The 18,004-nt window shown below is 45.5% G+C and overlaps 1 protein-coding gene across 1 annotated transcript in view; it reads right to left on the reverse strand.

The window, feature by feature from the left end:
• Scn11a (sodium voltage-gated channel alpha subunit 11) overlaps window positions 1-18,004 on the reverse strand; it is a 66,398-nt gene that overhangs the window by 43,902 nt on the left and 4,492 nt on the right. The window contains exons 2-10 of the mRNA XM_034483851.2: window positions 17,545-17,663; window positions 16,284-16,376; window positions 13,976-14,104; window positions 11,911-12,005; window positions 8,938-9,111; window positions 8,443-8,509; window positions 6,430-6,571; window positions 5,136-5,333; window positions 4,101-4,274 (exon numbers count right to left, since the gene is read on the reverse strand). Of these exons, the coding sequence (XP_034339742.1) occupies window positions 4,101-4,274; window positions 5,136-5,333; window positions 6,430-6,571; window positions 8,443-8,509; window positions 8,938-9,111; window positions 11,911-12,005; window positions 13,976-14,104; window positions 16,284-16,376; window positions 17,545-17,663 (1,191 nt within the window). The remainder of the gene's footprint in view (window positions 1-4,100; window positions 4,275-5,135; window positions 5,334-6,429; window positions 6,572-8,442; window positions 8,510-8,937; window positions 9,112-11,910; window positions 12,006-13,975; window positions 14,105-16,283; window positions 16,377-17,544; window positions 17,664-18,004) is intronic.

Genomic DNA, 18,004 nt, shown 5'->3' on the forward strand with positions numbered 1-18,004 from the left:
TACTGTTCCTCCAACTCCAGTCATTTCTAGGTTGGTTTGTACCAAAGAGATGCTGTTGGTTTGGTTGTCCCAGCCATATGTCCCAGGGCCTCACCTCAAGCACTTCCTCTAGTAGCCCCAAGCCCCTCTGTCTCATCACACAGCAAGTCAAAAACAAAGCAAAATTATGATCATTGGTCCATAGAAATTTGTAATCAATGATGGGCTAAAATTAATATATGTATATGTAGATACAGAAATAGAACAGATACAGGAATAGACAGACAGACAGATAGACAGACAGACAGACTCTACTAACCTAACTCTATGGGGTTCAGCCTCCAGCTACCTTGGGTGGCAGCAGCTCCACCATGTGCTTCCTTCCTGACCACATAGCACACTCTTCTATACCCAGGGACATCCACTACCTGCACTCTAATGCCTTTGGCTTTGCTTCAGAGCGAGCCAACAGCCACACTGTCCTTTCCAAATTGTCTGTGCCAAAGGACACAGCTAATTGCCTGTCTGTAGCTAATCTAAAAAAGTTCCATTTGGCAGACCTCAAACCAGGTTCATCTGTTCAGCTTTTGGTCCCAGGGTGGCCTCAATAAACATTGGACGACCACTGGCAACCCAAATTCAGAACTCTCTTTTTTAATATCTAAACTGATTTAGATAGTGTGTTAAAATAACATGGAGTTCAAGTCCCGTCCTCCCATATAACACCGGCTCATCTTAACCCTTCTCCTCCTGGTCACTTAACTCCCACTACGACAGAGCTGAATGCCAGACACTTCTGCTGGGTCTCTGAGCCTGCTTCCTGTAACTGAGATACAGAGTTTTTCTGTTCCTGGGATTCCTTTGCCTGTGTCTTTTTTTTCTCTCTGAAATAACAGTCATTTTAAAGATTTGTTTGTTTGTTTGTTTGTTTGTTTGTTTATTATACACAGTGTTCTGTCTGCATATATGCCTGAACACCAGAAGAAGGTGCCGGATCTCATTACAGATGGTTGTGAGCCACCATGTGGTTGCTGGAAATTGAACTCAGGACATCTGGAAAAGCAGCCAGTGCTCTTAACCTCTGAGCCATCTCTCCAGTCCCATGCCAGTGTTTTTGATCCGTCTTTGTTTCTGCCTCAATCAGCCTGGGGTATTTTGACTTGTATTTTAATAGTTTTCTGTTCGCTGGCCTCTGTGTTACAGGTAATTATATTATTAACAACTTGGTGTCTTCATGAGAGGCAAAAATGCGTGTTAAGCTGTTCAGGTTGTCTGCTTCTATCTGCAGACCCGCACATGTTAGTTATGGATACGTAGATCACTGGGTTCAGTCTTACCGAGATTCAGATGTCTTTTGAGCATAGCTAATATTAGAAAATGGACACTTTTTACTTCACTGAAAAGCTAGCTCTGGAGATGGGATTTGGCCTATCCACTTTAGATCCCATTGTGTTTGTCTAAGAGTTTTCTCCAAAGCCTTCTTTCATGACTCTGGGACAGGAAGAACATCAACCACCAGCCCAGGGAAAAGACATTATGTGCAGACAGGAGATAAACCATTCCCGGTAGGGATTGCTATTATTATCTCATGGTATTTACAGTTTTCTTTTCTTTCTTTCTTTCTTTCTTTTTTTTTTTTTTTTTTTTTTTTTTTGAGGTTTTCCTCTGTAGCCTTGGCTGTCCTGGAACTCTCTTTATAGACCACGCTGGCCTCAAACTCGGAGACTCACCTGCCTCTGCCTACCAAGTTCTGGGATTTCTGTCAGTAAGAAGCAGTTAAGAGAGATCAGTGCCACAAACCCACTGAAATCAGGTCACGAAAAAACCGACCCTAACGACCCTTAAGAGGGCTCTAATGGGACAGCCAACTTGTCCCTCTGTTTGCCACTGTGGGCATTGTTTACAGGACTCAGAACTGAAACTGGCCTGAACTCCCTCCTTACATAACCCGAGTCCCGTAAGTTCTTAGCTTAACACCCTCCAGAACTACTTGGGCCCTTTGGCTGCTGCCAAGAGGAGACCTGACTGCTGCTCAGGGTGTGCGACCGCCTCCCTCCATCAGCAATGCTGCCTCCACACCAACAAACTCAAACCGGCTTGAGGTGAGGCACAGGGACCAGACAGGAAGTCAGCCACAAGTCTCCTGTGTGTGGGCTGCTGGTTCCCTCCCACTCTGTCTCCTCTCTTTGGTCACGTCCTTCCTTATTAGCCCCATACTTGGCATTTTTACGCTGTCTTTTAAACTTTTTACTCACTGAACGTCGCCCCCCCCCCACCATGCCCAAACAAAATGTTCCACGTAAGCTTTCCCAGTGGCTCTCATCCTACCTCAACTCCATCTGTTGTTCCCGATACATGTAGCAACAAAATACCTTTCAGATGCTGTGGAGAAACCCCGGCCCAGATACAATTCTTAACAAGAGTCTTCTGTTTTCTCTGGTTCCCTTCCTCCAATGCCCTGCGGCTCTCAGATGCTTCTGTTGCTCACTTTGGCGCGGAAGTCATGGTAGAGGGACTGATCACCAGCACCCTGAGCCAACACTGTACCCATTTCATCTCACTGGCTCACTCTGGCTCTCCCACCCCGACTCCTCCCACTCTGTCCACCTTCCTGGGAAATCTCATTTTTTTTTTCCTCTGCAGGAAAATCATCTGCTTACAATCCTCGAAGGATTTTTTTTTTTAAGTTTTTCCAGGAACGCATGACAGCAATCACATGATCCAAGGACAGTCAATCAAGCTAAAACTCTCCCGATAAGTGACCATAGGACACCCCCCTTATGGTCCCGGAAGTAATCCCCTCTAACAGCAACCCACCTCACTTCAAAACAGTTAAAGAGTTGACACCCTGCTCCTTTTGATGCCCTCTCTCCTTTCCTCTTCCTGTGCTTTCTTTAGGATTTGGAATGAGAGCGCGCCTCCTTCCTATGAGATCACAGATGACTTGGCCCAGCTCCTCAGTGAGCACAGAAAGAAATGTCTCACAAAATTATCTACCTCACCTCAGGCAAACAATTTTAGGAAGGAGAGAGTGCAGAAGAGATACACATCCAGCCCTACGGCTGTAACAGTTTCCTCATTCCCAAGCCCCCACCCCACTCCTGCCTCTATAAAGGGTGGCAGCCAGCTTTGTTCCAGACAGACCCTTCAGTTTCTTGCAGAAAAAAATGCTGCCTCTCATTGTGTGTGCTAACAAACACAGCCCTGTTCGAAGGTCAGACTCTGGTCTCTTTCTGCCTCCTGTCTCTTTAGGCTGCCTCAGAAATCTAATAACCCACAGGCTCATGTTCTCAAAGACTTTGTCCCCAGATGGTGGTCTTTCTTTTGGGAGGTTATGGACCCTCTGGAGCATGGTGCTTAGCTGACTGACATACGCCACTGCGGTGCTTTGTATATGCTCAGCCTACTGAATGGCACTATTTGGAGGTGTGGCCTTGGAGTAGGTGTGTCACTGTGGGTGTGGGCTTTAAGACCCTCATCCTAGCTGCCTGGAAGTCAGTATTCTGCTAGCAGCCTTCAGATGAAGATGTAGAACTCTCAGCTCTTCCTGCACCATGCCTACCTGGAAGCTGCCATGTTACCTTGATGATAATGGACTGAACCTCTGAACCTGTAAGCCAGCCCCAATTAAATGTTGTCCTTTATAAGACTTGTCTTGGTCACGGTGTCTGTTCACAGTAGGAAAACCCTAACTAAGACAGCCACTATGAGTGTTGAAGGCCATACCTCCTGTTCTAAGTCTCTGCCTCTTGGTCATTTGCTGCAATGGACCAGTCACCATGCTGCCTCGTTCTCCTGCTAACTTAGTCTGAGTCGATCTTGAAGCCATACCTTCCCTGTCAGGATGCACTGGAAGTCCCTCAACCTGGACCAATATAAATCTTTAGTCCCTGAAGTTGTTCCACTGGGAATTTTGTCACGGTGACAGAGAGCACAAGTCTCATACACACTGTGACTGACTGCTCACATGTATACCGGAATCACCGCACAGAGGGCTGAGTGTGTGCACAAGCACACTGAGAGAGAAGTGAGAGGAGGGAAGAGGAGTTCTTTCATAAGGCTGTTGCAGTCCCATTCCCCTGGAGGCACGGTAATATTGTTGATCCCGGGAGAAGACTTACATTTTTAGAGGCATCGTCCTCTGAATCAGACGCTGAGGCTCGGGCCATCTTGGACCCTCTCATAAAGAAGGACTTTCTCGTCTTGCTACCAAAAAACTTCCTCTTCTTTGGGGAAAAGGATGAAGCTTGAAGGGAATTAAGGGAAGTTCTGTCAATCCCCATGGCAACCAGAGCCTTTAAGAGAGAACAGAAGCAATTAATGAACAGATTATACCTTCCCAGTGAAAATGCAGATGACCCCAACCTCAGGGAGCTGCCCTTCTCTCTCCTGTCACACTGAATCCTTTAGGTGGCCCTTTGCCTCATTTGAATGTGTAGCTGGGCTGTCATTTACCTGGGGAGTGGCTTGGTTTTCTTTTCTTTTCTTTTTTTTTTTTTTTCCCCACAGGCCTGGCAGTTGTGCAAGGCAGGGTTAACTCTTTCATGCTTCCCCATGACTGATCCTTAGCACAACGCCTCAAATGTGCTAAGGACCCAGTATATATTTATTTATATATTTATTTATGCCTGGGAACGCTGAGGAATTACCATGAGATTCCATCCGACAAGTCTGAGGTATGCCGAAAACAGCAGAGTGTAAAACTATTGTTACTACCCTGAAAATCTTAGTCGTGGAGGAGAGAATGTGATGGCAGGGAATGTTCTTGGGATGGCTTGTAGCTGGGATGGGATTCCAGGAAGAGAGGAACAAGGCCATCTCCGGTAGTAGAGCCCCAGCCCTCCCCCCAGTAAAGTTTCTGAAGAAAAGCACCTTCGAATTTGCATAAGAAGGTTTGCAACAGAGCCTAAGTGTGCACACAAATAAGTTACATTCTATAGCCAACGAATTGGTAAGGTTTCCAGAATTCAATAAGCATTGAGACCACATTCTCCAGAAACCTGTATCCCAACCAGTGTGAGAATAACAGCAACACAGCCGGCTGCATCGGGCTCAATTCTCAGTAAAACACAGAGCACTAAAGGGCTGAGACCCAGCCTCAAGAGGCCCTTCAGCCTCCCTCACAGCTCTCTGGATTCCCACTGTCTAAGCCCTACCTCTTTCTCTTCCTTTAACAGCTGCTGGGCTTCCTGAAACATCTTCTCCTTGGCCTCTGTCTCGGCAGCTACATTTCTGTTCTGTTCTTCGTAAGCCATGGTGACGACGGCCAGGGTTAAGTTAAGCAGGTAGAAAGAGCCCAGGAAGATAACCACCACGAAGAAGAAGACAAAGTAGATCCCAGAGGTCCGAAGAATCTGCAAGGGGCAGAACGGAGCATATATCTGTTGTACCTTCTGTAGTCCAACAGGATGATACGGTCGCAGATGCTCAACCACAGCCCAGAGCAGCTACGAATGCAGCCAAACACAAAATCATAAACTCACTTAAAACATGAGACATCTTGGAATATTTTATAACTCAATCGCATGGCTCTGTTTTAAGATTTATTTATCTTTATGTGTATGTCTGTGTCGGCGCATGCTATGTGTATATAGCCATAAAAAAAAAAAAAAAAAAAAAAAGGTGTCAGGTCCTCTAGGGCTGGAGCGACAGGCAGTCGTGAGCCGTATGATGTGGGGGCTGCTAGAAACTGAACCCCAGAGGATCAAGTGCTCTCAACTGTGGAGCCATCTCTCCAACCCCAACTGCATGGCTAAGAGTGAACTTTGTGAATGACCAAATACTGCTGCACCATCTTGCAAAGGAAATACTTGTGTGATCTCAAAACCTGCAAGTGCAAGAGAGCACCGCCCCCAACCCTGGTGTGGCCCATGACAATTCCACTTGGTCCATTGGGACCCAGAGAAGCCAAAAGGCAAGACAACCACCGCCTCCAGCCTCCCAGTGATACAGCAACTCCTGATGTCTCCTCTTGCAATGGATCTGCCAAACATTGACAGAGAGGCCAACCTCCCCGAGGTGACTGTCCATATCTCTCTCAGTGATGTTTGTAAGTTTTCAAATTAGAAAAGGCAGGAGAAAGAAAGAAAGAAAGATAGATAGATAGATGGATGGATGGATGGATGGACGGACGGACGGACGGACGGACGGACAGACAGACAGACAGACAGATAGATAGGCAGGTAGGTATCGCTAAGGGTGGAAAAGCAGGCAGCGAGTAATGCATAAAGAAAGAGTTTGTTTGTGCTTTTATTCCCAGCATCATGTTTCATTGTTTTAGAGTTTCTAACTCAGTCTCTGAAGCAGGATTCAATTGTACAGCCAACTCAGATAAGCAAGAGATGACAATGGAGGAGCTGGAGGGTAGGTTTTAAATAAATGATAAATGGGCTGTTAAGGCAGAGGGACGTTGGAATGGATCGGGGAATTAGAGAGACTATAGATAGGAACCTGTCGATAAAGCTTCTCCCAGGAGTCTTGAGTCATAACCCGGAACATGGCGAGGAAAGACCAGCCAAAGTTGTCAAAGTTCGTGTAATTATAGTCTGGGTTAAATGTGGTTTTATTGCATGTAGAGCCATCAGGGCAATGTCTAGATGTTGGAGACAAAGGAATGGAGAAAGATTAGATTCCCCTCACCCGCCGCCCAACATCCTCAAAAAAACATAGAGAATGACCGCCTCCCCATGCCGCGCTCTGCCTGCTGAGTTTCCCTGATGTCCCCTCAAGGACTCTCATTACCCTCCCAAGGGACTACTGATGAAGTCATATTAGCCAGGTGTTCACTAAAGGATTAAATGCAGATCCAAGGCACTATAGCAATATAAAAACCCGTGTCCCAGGAGCTGTGGGAACCAGCACACAGCTGCACAAGACGGGACCTATCCACACCCCATCACAGAACTGGGGGTCCCCCAAGAGGCCCCGCCTTCTCCATGAGCAAAGATTGACAGGTAGTGGTTGCTGGGGAAGGGGCATAGCCACTGGTAAGCTCCAGTACTCCAATGGCTAACCTCTCAGCCATGTTCCTGTAAGAAACCCTGATTAAACTCAGTGGGACACAGACACACCAGACATACACACACACTATACACCACACACACACACCACACACATCACACACCACACACACAGACCACACACACACCACATACACACACACTACATACACACATACCACATATACACACACCACACACACATACACACCACATACCACATACACACACATACAAACACACAACATACAACACATACCACACACAATACACCACACACATACAGACCACACATACACACACACCACATATACACACACCACACACACCACACACATACACACACACCACACACATCACACACATACAGACCACACATACACACACACCACATATACACACACCACACACACCACACACATACACACACACCACACACATCACACACACCACACACATACACACACACCACACACATCACACACATACAGACCACACACACACATATACATACACCACATACACACATTCACACCACATACCACACACCACATACACACACACATACAAACACACAACATACAATACCACACAACACACACATACACGCATACACCACACACACACCACACACACAATACAAACCACACACACCACACACATACACCACACCACACACACACACACACACACCACAAAGGAAGAAGGGGGCATATTGGAAAGAAGATGTGTTTCAGAGGGAGAAGAAGCAGGGAGAAGGAGGGCAATGGGGAAATCACTAAAATTCATTGTATACATCTATGACACTGACAAAAGATAAAAAGATAAATAAAAAAACAAGAATGAAATTAGATCTGCGTTCACTGGATGCTACTTGGTAATAAAAATAAATAGCTGAAGTAAACTTTAAAAAGAAAAAGAATGAAATTAGAGAAAAAGAACAGAAAAGGGATGGTATTTGGGACAATGGTGATTAGCATAATTTAAAATAAAAATTTTGTAGCCTGAAAAAAAGTATACAGAATATTTACTAAGTCTCCCTCCTGAGTCCTTTGGTCCTACCTACAGTTAACCATTAGCTTTATAAGGTCCCAGTTTTCCATGGAGGGAGAAACACACATTGATCTATTGATTCATCCACATGTATCTTTTACAATAAGTCCATGGGAGTATGTCTTACCAATCTTCTGTAGCTTCCTCATGAGAATATTGCCTGCTTCCTTATGGATTAACATAGGTTATTCCATGCCCAAACAAGGAGGAATTCCTTTTTGTATCTTATAGTCCTATTATTTATTTAACTACTCACCTTTGAAAGATTTGAAAATCCATTCCACAAATTTGAAATATTATTGAATTTTCTACTATTTATTGTGAGCTACCAATTCCACATAACTGGAAAGAAACCTACTAGCCGCACTTGGAAATAATTTGTTGTTGGGGTGGGGAGTGCTTTTGTTTTTACCTGCTGCCAAGCCAGGTGCCACACATGACGAAGTCTTCGCTATCTTTTTCCTTTACAAAGCAATCCTCTAAGAGAAGAAAGCCACAGAGAAGAATACGAATGTGTAAAAGAATAGCAGATCGCAAATGTGTCAGGCTATTTTTCAAGCAGCTGAATTTTAATTCTCTGAAGTAATCACCATGGGCATCCAGCAAGGGGTGAAGCCTTAGAGTGAGAAGAGGAAGGAGGGAATGGACAGAGAGATGGGAAACTGGACCATCACCTCATTCAACCCCAGATGGACCGGAGGCCGGCCCTGGGCAAAGGCGGACGAGAGACTCAGCTATGACTAGGTGTGCGTGTGCGTGTGCGTGTGCGTGTGTGTGCGTGCATGTGTATGTGTCAGGGTGGACAGCCTGGCCTTGCTTCTAAGGACAGAGTAATCAGACCGTAGGAGTGGGCAGTCGATGGCAATCGACAGTGCACAAAAACAAAGGGTACACAGTGGGAACTCACGGTTAGATGTAGGGTTAGGGCCACAGTTGTCCTTAATACATTTCTGGTTCAGAATTCCCATGAACAGCTGCTGGCCAACCAGGGCAAAGATGCTGAGGCAAAAGAGAGTGAGGACCATCACATCCACCAGCTTCTTCACCGAGCGCAGCAGGGCACCTACAATGACCTTCAGACCTGAGGGCATAAGACATTTGGGGAGAAGCATCCCTCAGCCCCTGACCAGACATAGGCAACAGCCAAGCAGGGCCCGATGAAGGCCTGGGAGGCTGTTGGCTGCAGGCTGGACATTGAGAAGTGACCTGCTTACGGTTCTAAAGCCTTGAGTGCCTAGCCTTAGATGCCATTACCAAAGCTCTGAGCCCTAGGTCTTCACCCCTCCCTACCCTTTGCCTGCCTCGGGGATGCTTTGAAGAGGCAGTGAGGAAACTTTGTGGGGAGAATCACGCCAGACAGATGCAAGAGTCTCTCTTGGGCTTGACTGTGAGGGCACCTCCACAGCTAGGGGGTCACAGGAAGTCCACCCAGAGAATGGCACAGACTCGTAGTTAACATTTAGTGATTACTGACAACTGTCAAGGTACAGGAAAGGTTATAGCTGCAGTGTGTGAGCAGAGGTACATGCTAGGGCGGAAAGAGTGTCTATATCTAAGTAAATGGAAATGTCCCAGAGGAGCCGCGTGACTGTCAGTGATGTTAAGGCACTTTCCATTCCCTTCACCAACTCGTGAGAAATACTGCTAAGCACTTGTACATCTAGGGCAAAGATACCAAAGATACAAATGAGATTATCTTGAGATACACTAGAAAATGTTTCAGACTGGGTCTTCAAGCAAAGGGTAGGAAAAGCCCTGATTCGTAGCATTTCGAGGTTCCCTTCCTCGCCGAGCTGTCTGGTATGGCTCCTAAATCCCCCCATCCCTGCAAGTCTTCAAGCTATAAACACAATGCCACCGAACAATCTCGGATTCCTACGGAAGCACTGAGGATCTGAAACAGCCAACGCAATGTGTACTGCGTGGAGGAGCAATGATGTCAGAATCACCATACTTGATCTCAAACTACATGACAGGGCCATGGGAATGAGGCAGCCAGAGGATACGTGGTCTCTAACAAGATAGAACACAGGGCTGGGAAATAACGTCACCCAGGTACAGCCATCTCATTTTGACAATGTGTCAGAGACAAACATCAGATAAGGAATATCTCTCTCTGTAACAGACAATGCTGGTCCATATGCAGACTGTCAAACCTCAATTTGTACTTCCGCACAAAAATCTATTCAAGATGGATTAGAGACCTTATTGTAAGACTCAAATCTGACGCTGTCAGAGAAAAGAAGGGGGAAACAATTCCCAGTGCAGGTGTAGGCGGTGAAAAGATGCAGACGGCTCAGGAGACAGACCCAGGAACGGGAGCAAAGACAGGAGGGGCAAGGCAGGGAGGGAGGCAGCTGACAGAACAGGACAGACCTCTGCCAGTGCACGGCTGACAGAGAAATGGGGCAGAGAAAAGAACTCACAAAGTTAAGCACTCATAAATCATCCATGACTAAGTGGGTAAATGAATCAATAAAAATAAATATTTAATTGTTATTTATTCATTCATTCATTGTTGATTTGAGATAGTGTTTCTCTGTATAGAAAGCACTGCCCTAAAATAAGAAACATTTTTTTAAATTAAGTTAAATGTATTTTAAGTCTTCACACCATACTTTAAAACTTAAAAACGATGTTGTCATAGAATGATTTGATACAGTTTTAAACAGAAGAAGAAATGAAATTTTTTCAGGTTATCAAGCCCTTTTTCTCAAATCAAACTTTAAAAAAAAAAAAATATCACTTTTCCTTAGTAGGTCAAAAAGTGCATTCAGTGACTGACCAGGTTTGAATTCTGGTTGTGTTAATGGTCCAGGGAATTGGAAAAAAAAAAAATCCAATGTCTTAATGGCCACCTCATAGGAGTAATAAATGCTGAATTCTTTTGGATGGGACTGGTTCCTGTTATTTTAAAAGGAAGAATAAATGGCTGGTCTGTATATCAAAAAAAAAAAAAAAAAAAAAAAGCTCAGAACTCTTGGCCATAAGGGAAATGCAAGTTGAAAGTTCACTGAAAGAAAAACACTTTTTTGAGGGGATATGAGTGTGTCAGTGAGTCACTGCTTGGAGGTTTGCTTCTGGATACCCCTATAGGAGTGTTGGCTTGGAAGAGAGAGAGAGAGAGAGAGAGAGAGAGAGAGAGAGAGAGAGAGAGAGAGGAGGGAAAGAGGGAAGGAGGGAAGGAGGGAAGGAGGAAGGAGGATAGTGTGAGGGTGAGAGGGAGGAAGGGAGAGAAATGGTGTGAAGAGGGGAGGGAGGGAGAGAGGAGGGTTGGTGTGAGGGAAGGAGAGAGGGAAGAGAGGAGGGAGGGAAAGAAATGGTGTGAAGGAGAGAAGGGATGTGTGAGGGAGGGGAGGGGAGGAGAGAAGAAAGGGGGGGGAAGGAGAGAGGGAGGGAGGGAGAGAAATAATGGAAAGGGGAAAGAAGGGAAGGAGAGAGGTTGAAAATGGAGGGAGGGAAGGAGAGCGGGAATGAGTCAGAGGGGACTAATTAGAGCACGTGGTGTGGAGGGAGAAGGAATCCTTGTGGGGGGGATAGAAATGAATGCTGTCACAATGGAAATCAATATGGGGGATCCTCAAAGCTAAACGTAGAACCACCATACAATCTTGCTAAACCACTCCTAGGTGTACACCTACCTGAGGTCAACACACAGACAAGATATCTGACACCCATATTTAAGGTGGTGTCATCCACAGTAGCAAACCAGAGAGCTGGCTGTGAACTGCCCAACGGGGATACTTGGAAACAAGCCCAGTTCCTCTGGGAAAGCAGTAAAAGCTCCTAACTGTGGAGCCATCTCTCCAGCACCAGCACCACCCCGGTTCAGAAATGTTTCAATGCCAGAGAGCATTTTAGCTCAGAGCCAGAGGCTTACCTGAGATAACGGAAATAGCTTTCAGAGCTCTGAACACCCGGAAGGTACGAAGGGCAGAAAGGTTGACTTTGTTACAGTGAAAATAAGGTGCAACCCTAGAAGACAAAACACAGGGAGAGCCCAGGACTGCACAACGTGGCTACATGACATGTCTCCACAGAGGCCAGAGATTGGCAGCAGGTGTCTTCTTAAGTCGCTGTACACCTTACTTTTCTTTTGAGACAGGGTCTCTCACTGAACCCAGGGTTGGGCTGAGCTAGCTGGTGGGCAAGCATGAGATCCTTCTGTCTCTGCTGCACTAGAGCTGGCATTATAGGCACCAGATACTACAAACAGCAGCTTGTATACAGGTGCTGGGCTCAGTCCCAGGAGCCTTATATGGGCACAGCAAGTACTCTCCCCGACAGAGCCCTGGAGCCTATGCTCTTAATCTTCGGTAGCCAGGAGCATGGAAGCAGCGATCTTCAAATGTACACCTCTGAGATGAATAGCACTCTCTAGCGCCATCTGTGACTGAAATGAGTAAAACCCAGGCCAAGTGCTAACCACAAAGCCTGGCACAAATACCTGCAACGGCTGTACTATTGTCGCGCTGGCTTGGTGTATTTTACTTACTCCATCACTAAGGTGTCGAAACTGTTTGTTTCCGTAAGGAAGAATCTCAATACTCAGCCTGAGTCATGTATGACTAATTCAAAATGGATCTCTGAGACTGGGGACGTGGCTCAGTGGGTAAAGGTACTCACTCGCCATCCGAGCCTGACAACCTGAGTCCAATGCCCAGAACCCACATAAAAAGCTAGATGCAGTGGTACGCATCTGTAATCCCCGCATTCCTATGGCCCTACAGGAAGCAGAGACAGGAGGATCACCCGGAAGCTCACAGACCAGCTAGCCTGGAATATGTGGTACAAAAGAAGCAAGAGACGTCCCGTCTCAACAAGACAGAAGGCGAGAACAGTCTCCTGGGAGTTGTCCTCTGACCTCCACATGCATTCCATAGTATGAAAAGTTGGGTGAGGTGGGAGATCTGGGGAGGTGGCTCAATGGTAAAGCACTTTGCCTGCAAGCATACGGTTCAGAGTTTGGATCCCCAGAACTCATGTAAATGTTGGGTGGACAAGGCCTCCCACCTGTAATTCCAGCCTTGGAAGGCAGAGGCAGGGGATCCCCAGAGCAAGCTGGTCACACACAAGTCATATCAGTAAGCTCTGGGTTTGATTGAGATGCCTGCCTGAATAATAAGATGGAAGAGCAGGTGGATGGTTCCTGACAGCAGACTCTGGCTTCCACGTGCACACACACACATGTGTACACATACAAAAAAAAGTCTCAAAAAACAACCCAAACAAAAAGCATACATCCATTCTCTTGCTTAAAACCCTTCCCAGCTTCTCAGCACTCACACCTCACAGAAAGACCGAATGAACTCCTTGGCTTGGTTTTTAAGACCTTCTGGGACTGCTCCCATCTTTCCAATACAGACTCTGCCACCGTCCCCCAACAACACACACACAGACACACAATTGGACTTTAACATAAAGGCCCCAAGTGGGAAATCACCACCACAGTTCACTCAACATTAAACTGAAAAGCCCAAACAAAAAAAAAAAAAAAAAAAAAAAAACTTCTGGAACAAAACTCTTTGTGATACTTGCCAGAGTCCTTGGCTCTCCCTACATGCTCTGACACCAATATTTATCCTGGTAACCGGCCAACCATATTGTAACTAACATCAGTCCTCTCTTTCCCCCTGAACTGTGAGCTTCCTGATACTTTTCTGTTACTTTGTGTTTTGTTTTTACAACCCTGTGCTTACAGAGCCTAGCATGTAAGACCACAGTTGGTCAGTGGATGGAGGAAAACATGAGAGACGGGTGTGTGCCCAGAGGCTCCCGCCAGTGGCTTCCTGGCATTGCTCTGGATCAACCATTTCTAGGCTGAGAGAGCCACACAACTGCTGGCCACATTGCTGTCCTTGTAGATCCACATGGAGCCCCAAAGGAAGCAAAGGGACGTCTTTACTACCCCAAGTACCTCTCACAGAAATCTTTAACAGGCTTACGCTGTTCCAATGACAATGAAGTCCAGCCAGTTCCACGGATCTCGGAGGAAAGAAAACTCATCCACAATGAAGCCTCTTGCCAATATTTTAATCACAGCTTCTAAAATATAAATTCCAATGAAGATGTATCTACAAAACAAATCATTCATAAAAAGAATGGATATGATAAATGGCAGGCAAAGAAAGGAGTCACCCAGGGCTGGGCCCCAGAGGTGGGTCTTGGCCTAGCATGCACAAGGCCCTCAGTTCAAGTCCGAGCACCACATAAACCAGGTTTGGTGCTGCATGCCTGTAATCTTAGCTCTGGTGAGATGGAACAAAAACAGGAGGGTCAGAGGGGCTGAAGAGATGGCTCAGTGGCTAAGGGAACTGCTTGTTCTTTCAGGAGACCAGAGTTCAGTTCCCAGAGGCCACCCAAAGTCTGACAGCTGTCTGTAACTCTAATTTGGGGGATCCAGCGCCCTCTTTTGGCCTCCATGTGGGGTACAGACACACATGCAAGCAAAGATCCTATACACCTAAAAATATATAAATAAAAATAAAATAAATACTCTAAGTGTAGAAAAATAAGAGTTGAAAGTAAAAGACAGAAAATGATGTGTCACACAAAGATTGTAAACAAAATTGAAACACCAATTCCCAGTGTAAAGAAATATTTTTTAAAAATATTTTTTTTTTTACATAATCTCACTATGTAAGCAAGACTGGCCTTGAACTCATAATCCTTCTGCCTCTGCATCCAAAGTTCTGGGATGACAAGTGCTGTCATGACTCATATAAAGAATTATTTTTAGGGCTGGAGAGATGGCTCAGAGGTTAAGAGCACTGACTGCTCTTCCAGAGGTCCTGAGTTCAATTCCCAGCAACCACATGATGGCTCACAACCATCTGTAATGGGATCTGATGGCCTCTTCTGGTGTGTCTGAAGACAATGAAAGTGTAGTCACACACATAAAATAAATAAATCTTTTTTAAAAAAAGAATTATTTTTAGAGATTTACTTTTATTTATGTGTATGTGTATGCGTGGGCATGTGCACATGAGTGCAGGTTACTCAGAAGCCACAAGAGGGCACTAGATCTCCAAGAGCTGGAACTATATGTTGATTCTGGGACCTGAACCAGGCTCTTCTATAAAAGCAGCAAGTGACCTTCTATCTGCTGAACCTTGTCTCCAGCCACCATGAAATATATGTATTTTTAAAACAATATTTTTTAGACCAAGTCTCACTAAGTAGTCCAGGCTTCCCTCAAATTTCTGATCATCCTGGTCTATCTCCTGACTGGCAGGATTACAGGATTCTGTCACTGTGTCTGGCTAAGAAGGTAAAGTAAACATTTGACCACAGACAATTGAATGTAAAATGTGATTTGATTGGTCCCTAGGCTTATGGTGGCAGAATAAACTGATACAAACTTCTCAGAAAACATTTGGCATATGAGAATGTATTTAAAGTAGAAAATGTAAATATATTAACTATATAAGCAAAATATAAAATACGAATATGTATTTAAAGGCGTTATGATACATATTTGGCCCAGGAAAGCCCCTTCCAATCATCTGTTCTGAGAAAAATAATAATCTAAAGGTAGCTTTATACAAAAAGGTGGCAGTAGGGAAGTTAATGCTAAAATTCTAGAGGCTTTGAGTAATTACAGTTTACCAAGTAAACTATCATATATCTATCAAAATACATCCGCATAAAGCTGATATGGGCACAAAGAAAGCCATCTAAAATCTAGACACAAAAATGTATGTGTTCAAAGGGGAGGCAGAGGATCTAAATACATTTGTGTATAAAATTACCAAAGAATAAAAAAATGACAAGTTCATGTGTGCTGTTTGGTACAAATATTTTTAATTCTTCTAAAGACATTTTTTTTTCTATCTACAAAAGTAAAAATGGCTTTGCCGGCATTTATGTTGGGGACTGAGATCCACCCCTACTCTCCACTCAACTCCAATTTAAGACAGTCATTCTTTAAAGCATAAGTTTGGGGGTTGAGGTGGTGTTCTGGGGTTTTTTTGGTTTTTTGGTTTTGTTTTTGGAGAAGGGTTTTACTGTAGCCCAGGCTGGTCTTACGTTCAATATCTATTTGAGGATGCCCTTGATCTTTCTGATCCTCCAGCCTTACCTCCCAAGTGCTGAGACCACAGCGTGCACCTCTGAGCTAAGTTTCTGTAGTGCTGGGAATGGAACCAAGGGCTTCAAGCAAACAGTCTACCAAAGGGATTCACATCCCGAGCCCCTCAGCTAACTTTTAAAAAGAAAGACTTCAGGGTTTGTGGATACAGGGACAATACTCACTCGGGAATGTCATTGTCAAAAGTTTTTTCCGTAGCATTAGCCATGAACATACAGTTGATGATCACGGTGCAGATGATGAACATGCTAAAGACTGTGACCAGGACCAGTTAAGGCACAGACACTGCAGGAGGTGACAGACTGCCATTGTGATGGGGATCTCTGAGCTGCTTGCATTCAAATGCATTCAAATGTGAGAGCTGGCTCCTAACAACTCAGTGCAATCCCCTGGAGAAGGGTCCCTCTTAAACAGCAGCCTCCCCTTGGGAGAGCTACTGTCCCTTCCACACATCTTGTTGATATAGATTTAACTGGCCCTAGGTTGGGGATGTTTTAGCTCAGCTGGAAGAGTATTTACCCAGCATGCACAAAGCCCTGGCCTCAGTCCTCAGCACTGCATGAACCAGCCATGGCAGTTCACACCTGCAATCCCAGCACCAAGGAGCAGCATGACCATCCATAGCTCTATATCATCCTTGGGTCACAGAGTCTGAGCCAGCCTGGACTACATGAGACCCAGGTGCCATGTGACCTAGGAACTCTCCGCAGAGTCAGGCTCAGGCTGACTTAGTTGAAATTGCAGCCTTAACTGGTTCATCCCATCCCCTGGCAGCTCCAGAGAGCAAAGCCCAGAACATGCTGCACGATAAGCAGGCGTACCACCCCTGGGTACCATCTGCCAGGCCCGTCCTCTTTGCCATCCTGCTTTCTTTCTTCCTTCTCCAGAGAGTTCTTCTTTACTGCACTACTTAAATAAGAGTCCCTACCACACACCCTGTTTCCAGGAACTATGTGTACGAATCCACATCGGCCTTCCTCGTCTCGGATCTAAAATGACCCAGCCTCTTCTGTGCTTACTGAGACTCAAATACCTCTGCGCATGTCTCCTGAAACTGAGGCTCCCAGGCCACAGTGGTTCACACACTTACCACCCCACACAGGGCCAGACACACCCCAGGGGCACTTTGGGAACAAAGACTATCTGCTTCCACTGAAACCGGAGCTGGTCTAGTGCTTGGCTAGCATACTGAAGGCCTGTGTTCAACCCCCAGCATTAGGTAAACTGTGTGGAGAGGCATGTTCCCATAATCCTAGGACTTGGAAAAGGTCAAAAGTTTGAGGTTATCTTCTGCTACATAGGGATTTTGAGGATAGCCTGAGCTACGAGACCCTGACGCAAATTAACAATTAATAATGGCAATAGAACACGCATGGACCCCTGGGCTTGCACAGATTTCCCAGCCTGAACTTAGAGAAAGGATATGAATGGACAGAGATACGAATCATCAAGCTTCTGATGGGATTAAAGGGCCCCAGAACGAACAAGGCCCGCTTGGCACTGAAGCGATAGATCGTTCTCTTCTTGTTCAACACCATGAATGTCTGTGAAGAAATCACAACACAAAAAATCAACACGCCAGCCAAACAAGATTCTTCCAAGACCCAGTAGAGAAAGTTCTAGGGAACCATGTCTGGAGCCCTAATACCAGCAGTCTCCGGCGGCAGAGTTATTGTTCAGTTACCCTGAGACTTTGGAGGCCAACCTGCTGACACTGGCTTCAAGATCAGCACTGTGCTGTGGGCTGTTTACCTTACAGGACACACAGGAGAGCACAGCTTTGAAGCCCTAGAAAGCAGGGTACGGTGCTATATCTGGGCAAGCGACTCTTTGACGCTGAAATTCACCGTACGTAAGTGTAGAGCCAGGACTAGAAGGAGACTAC

The sequence above is a fragment of the Arvicanthis niloticus genome, chromosome 21 (assembly GCF_011762505.2).
Source record: "Arvicanthis niloticus isolate mArvNil1 chromosome 21, mArvNil1.pat.X, whole genome shotgun sequence".
Taxonomy (NCBI): domain Eukaryota; kingdom Metazoa; phylum Chordata; class Mammalia; order Rodentia; family Muridae; genus Arvicanthis; species Arvicanthis niloticus.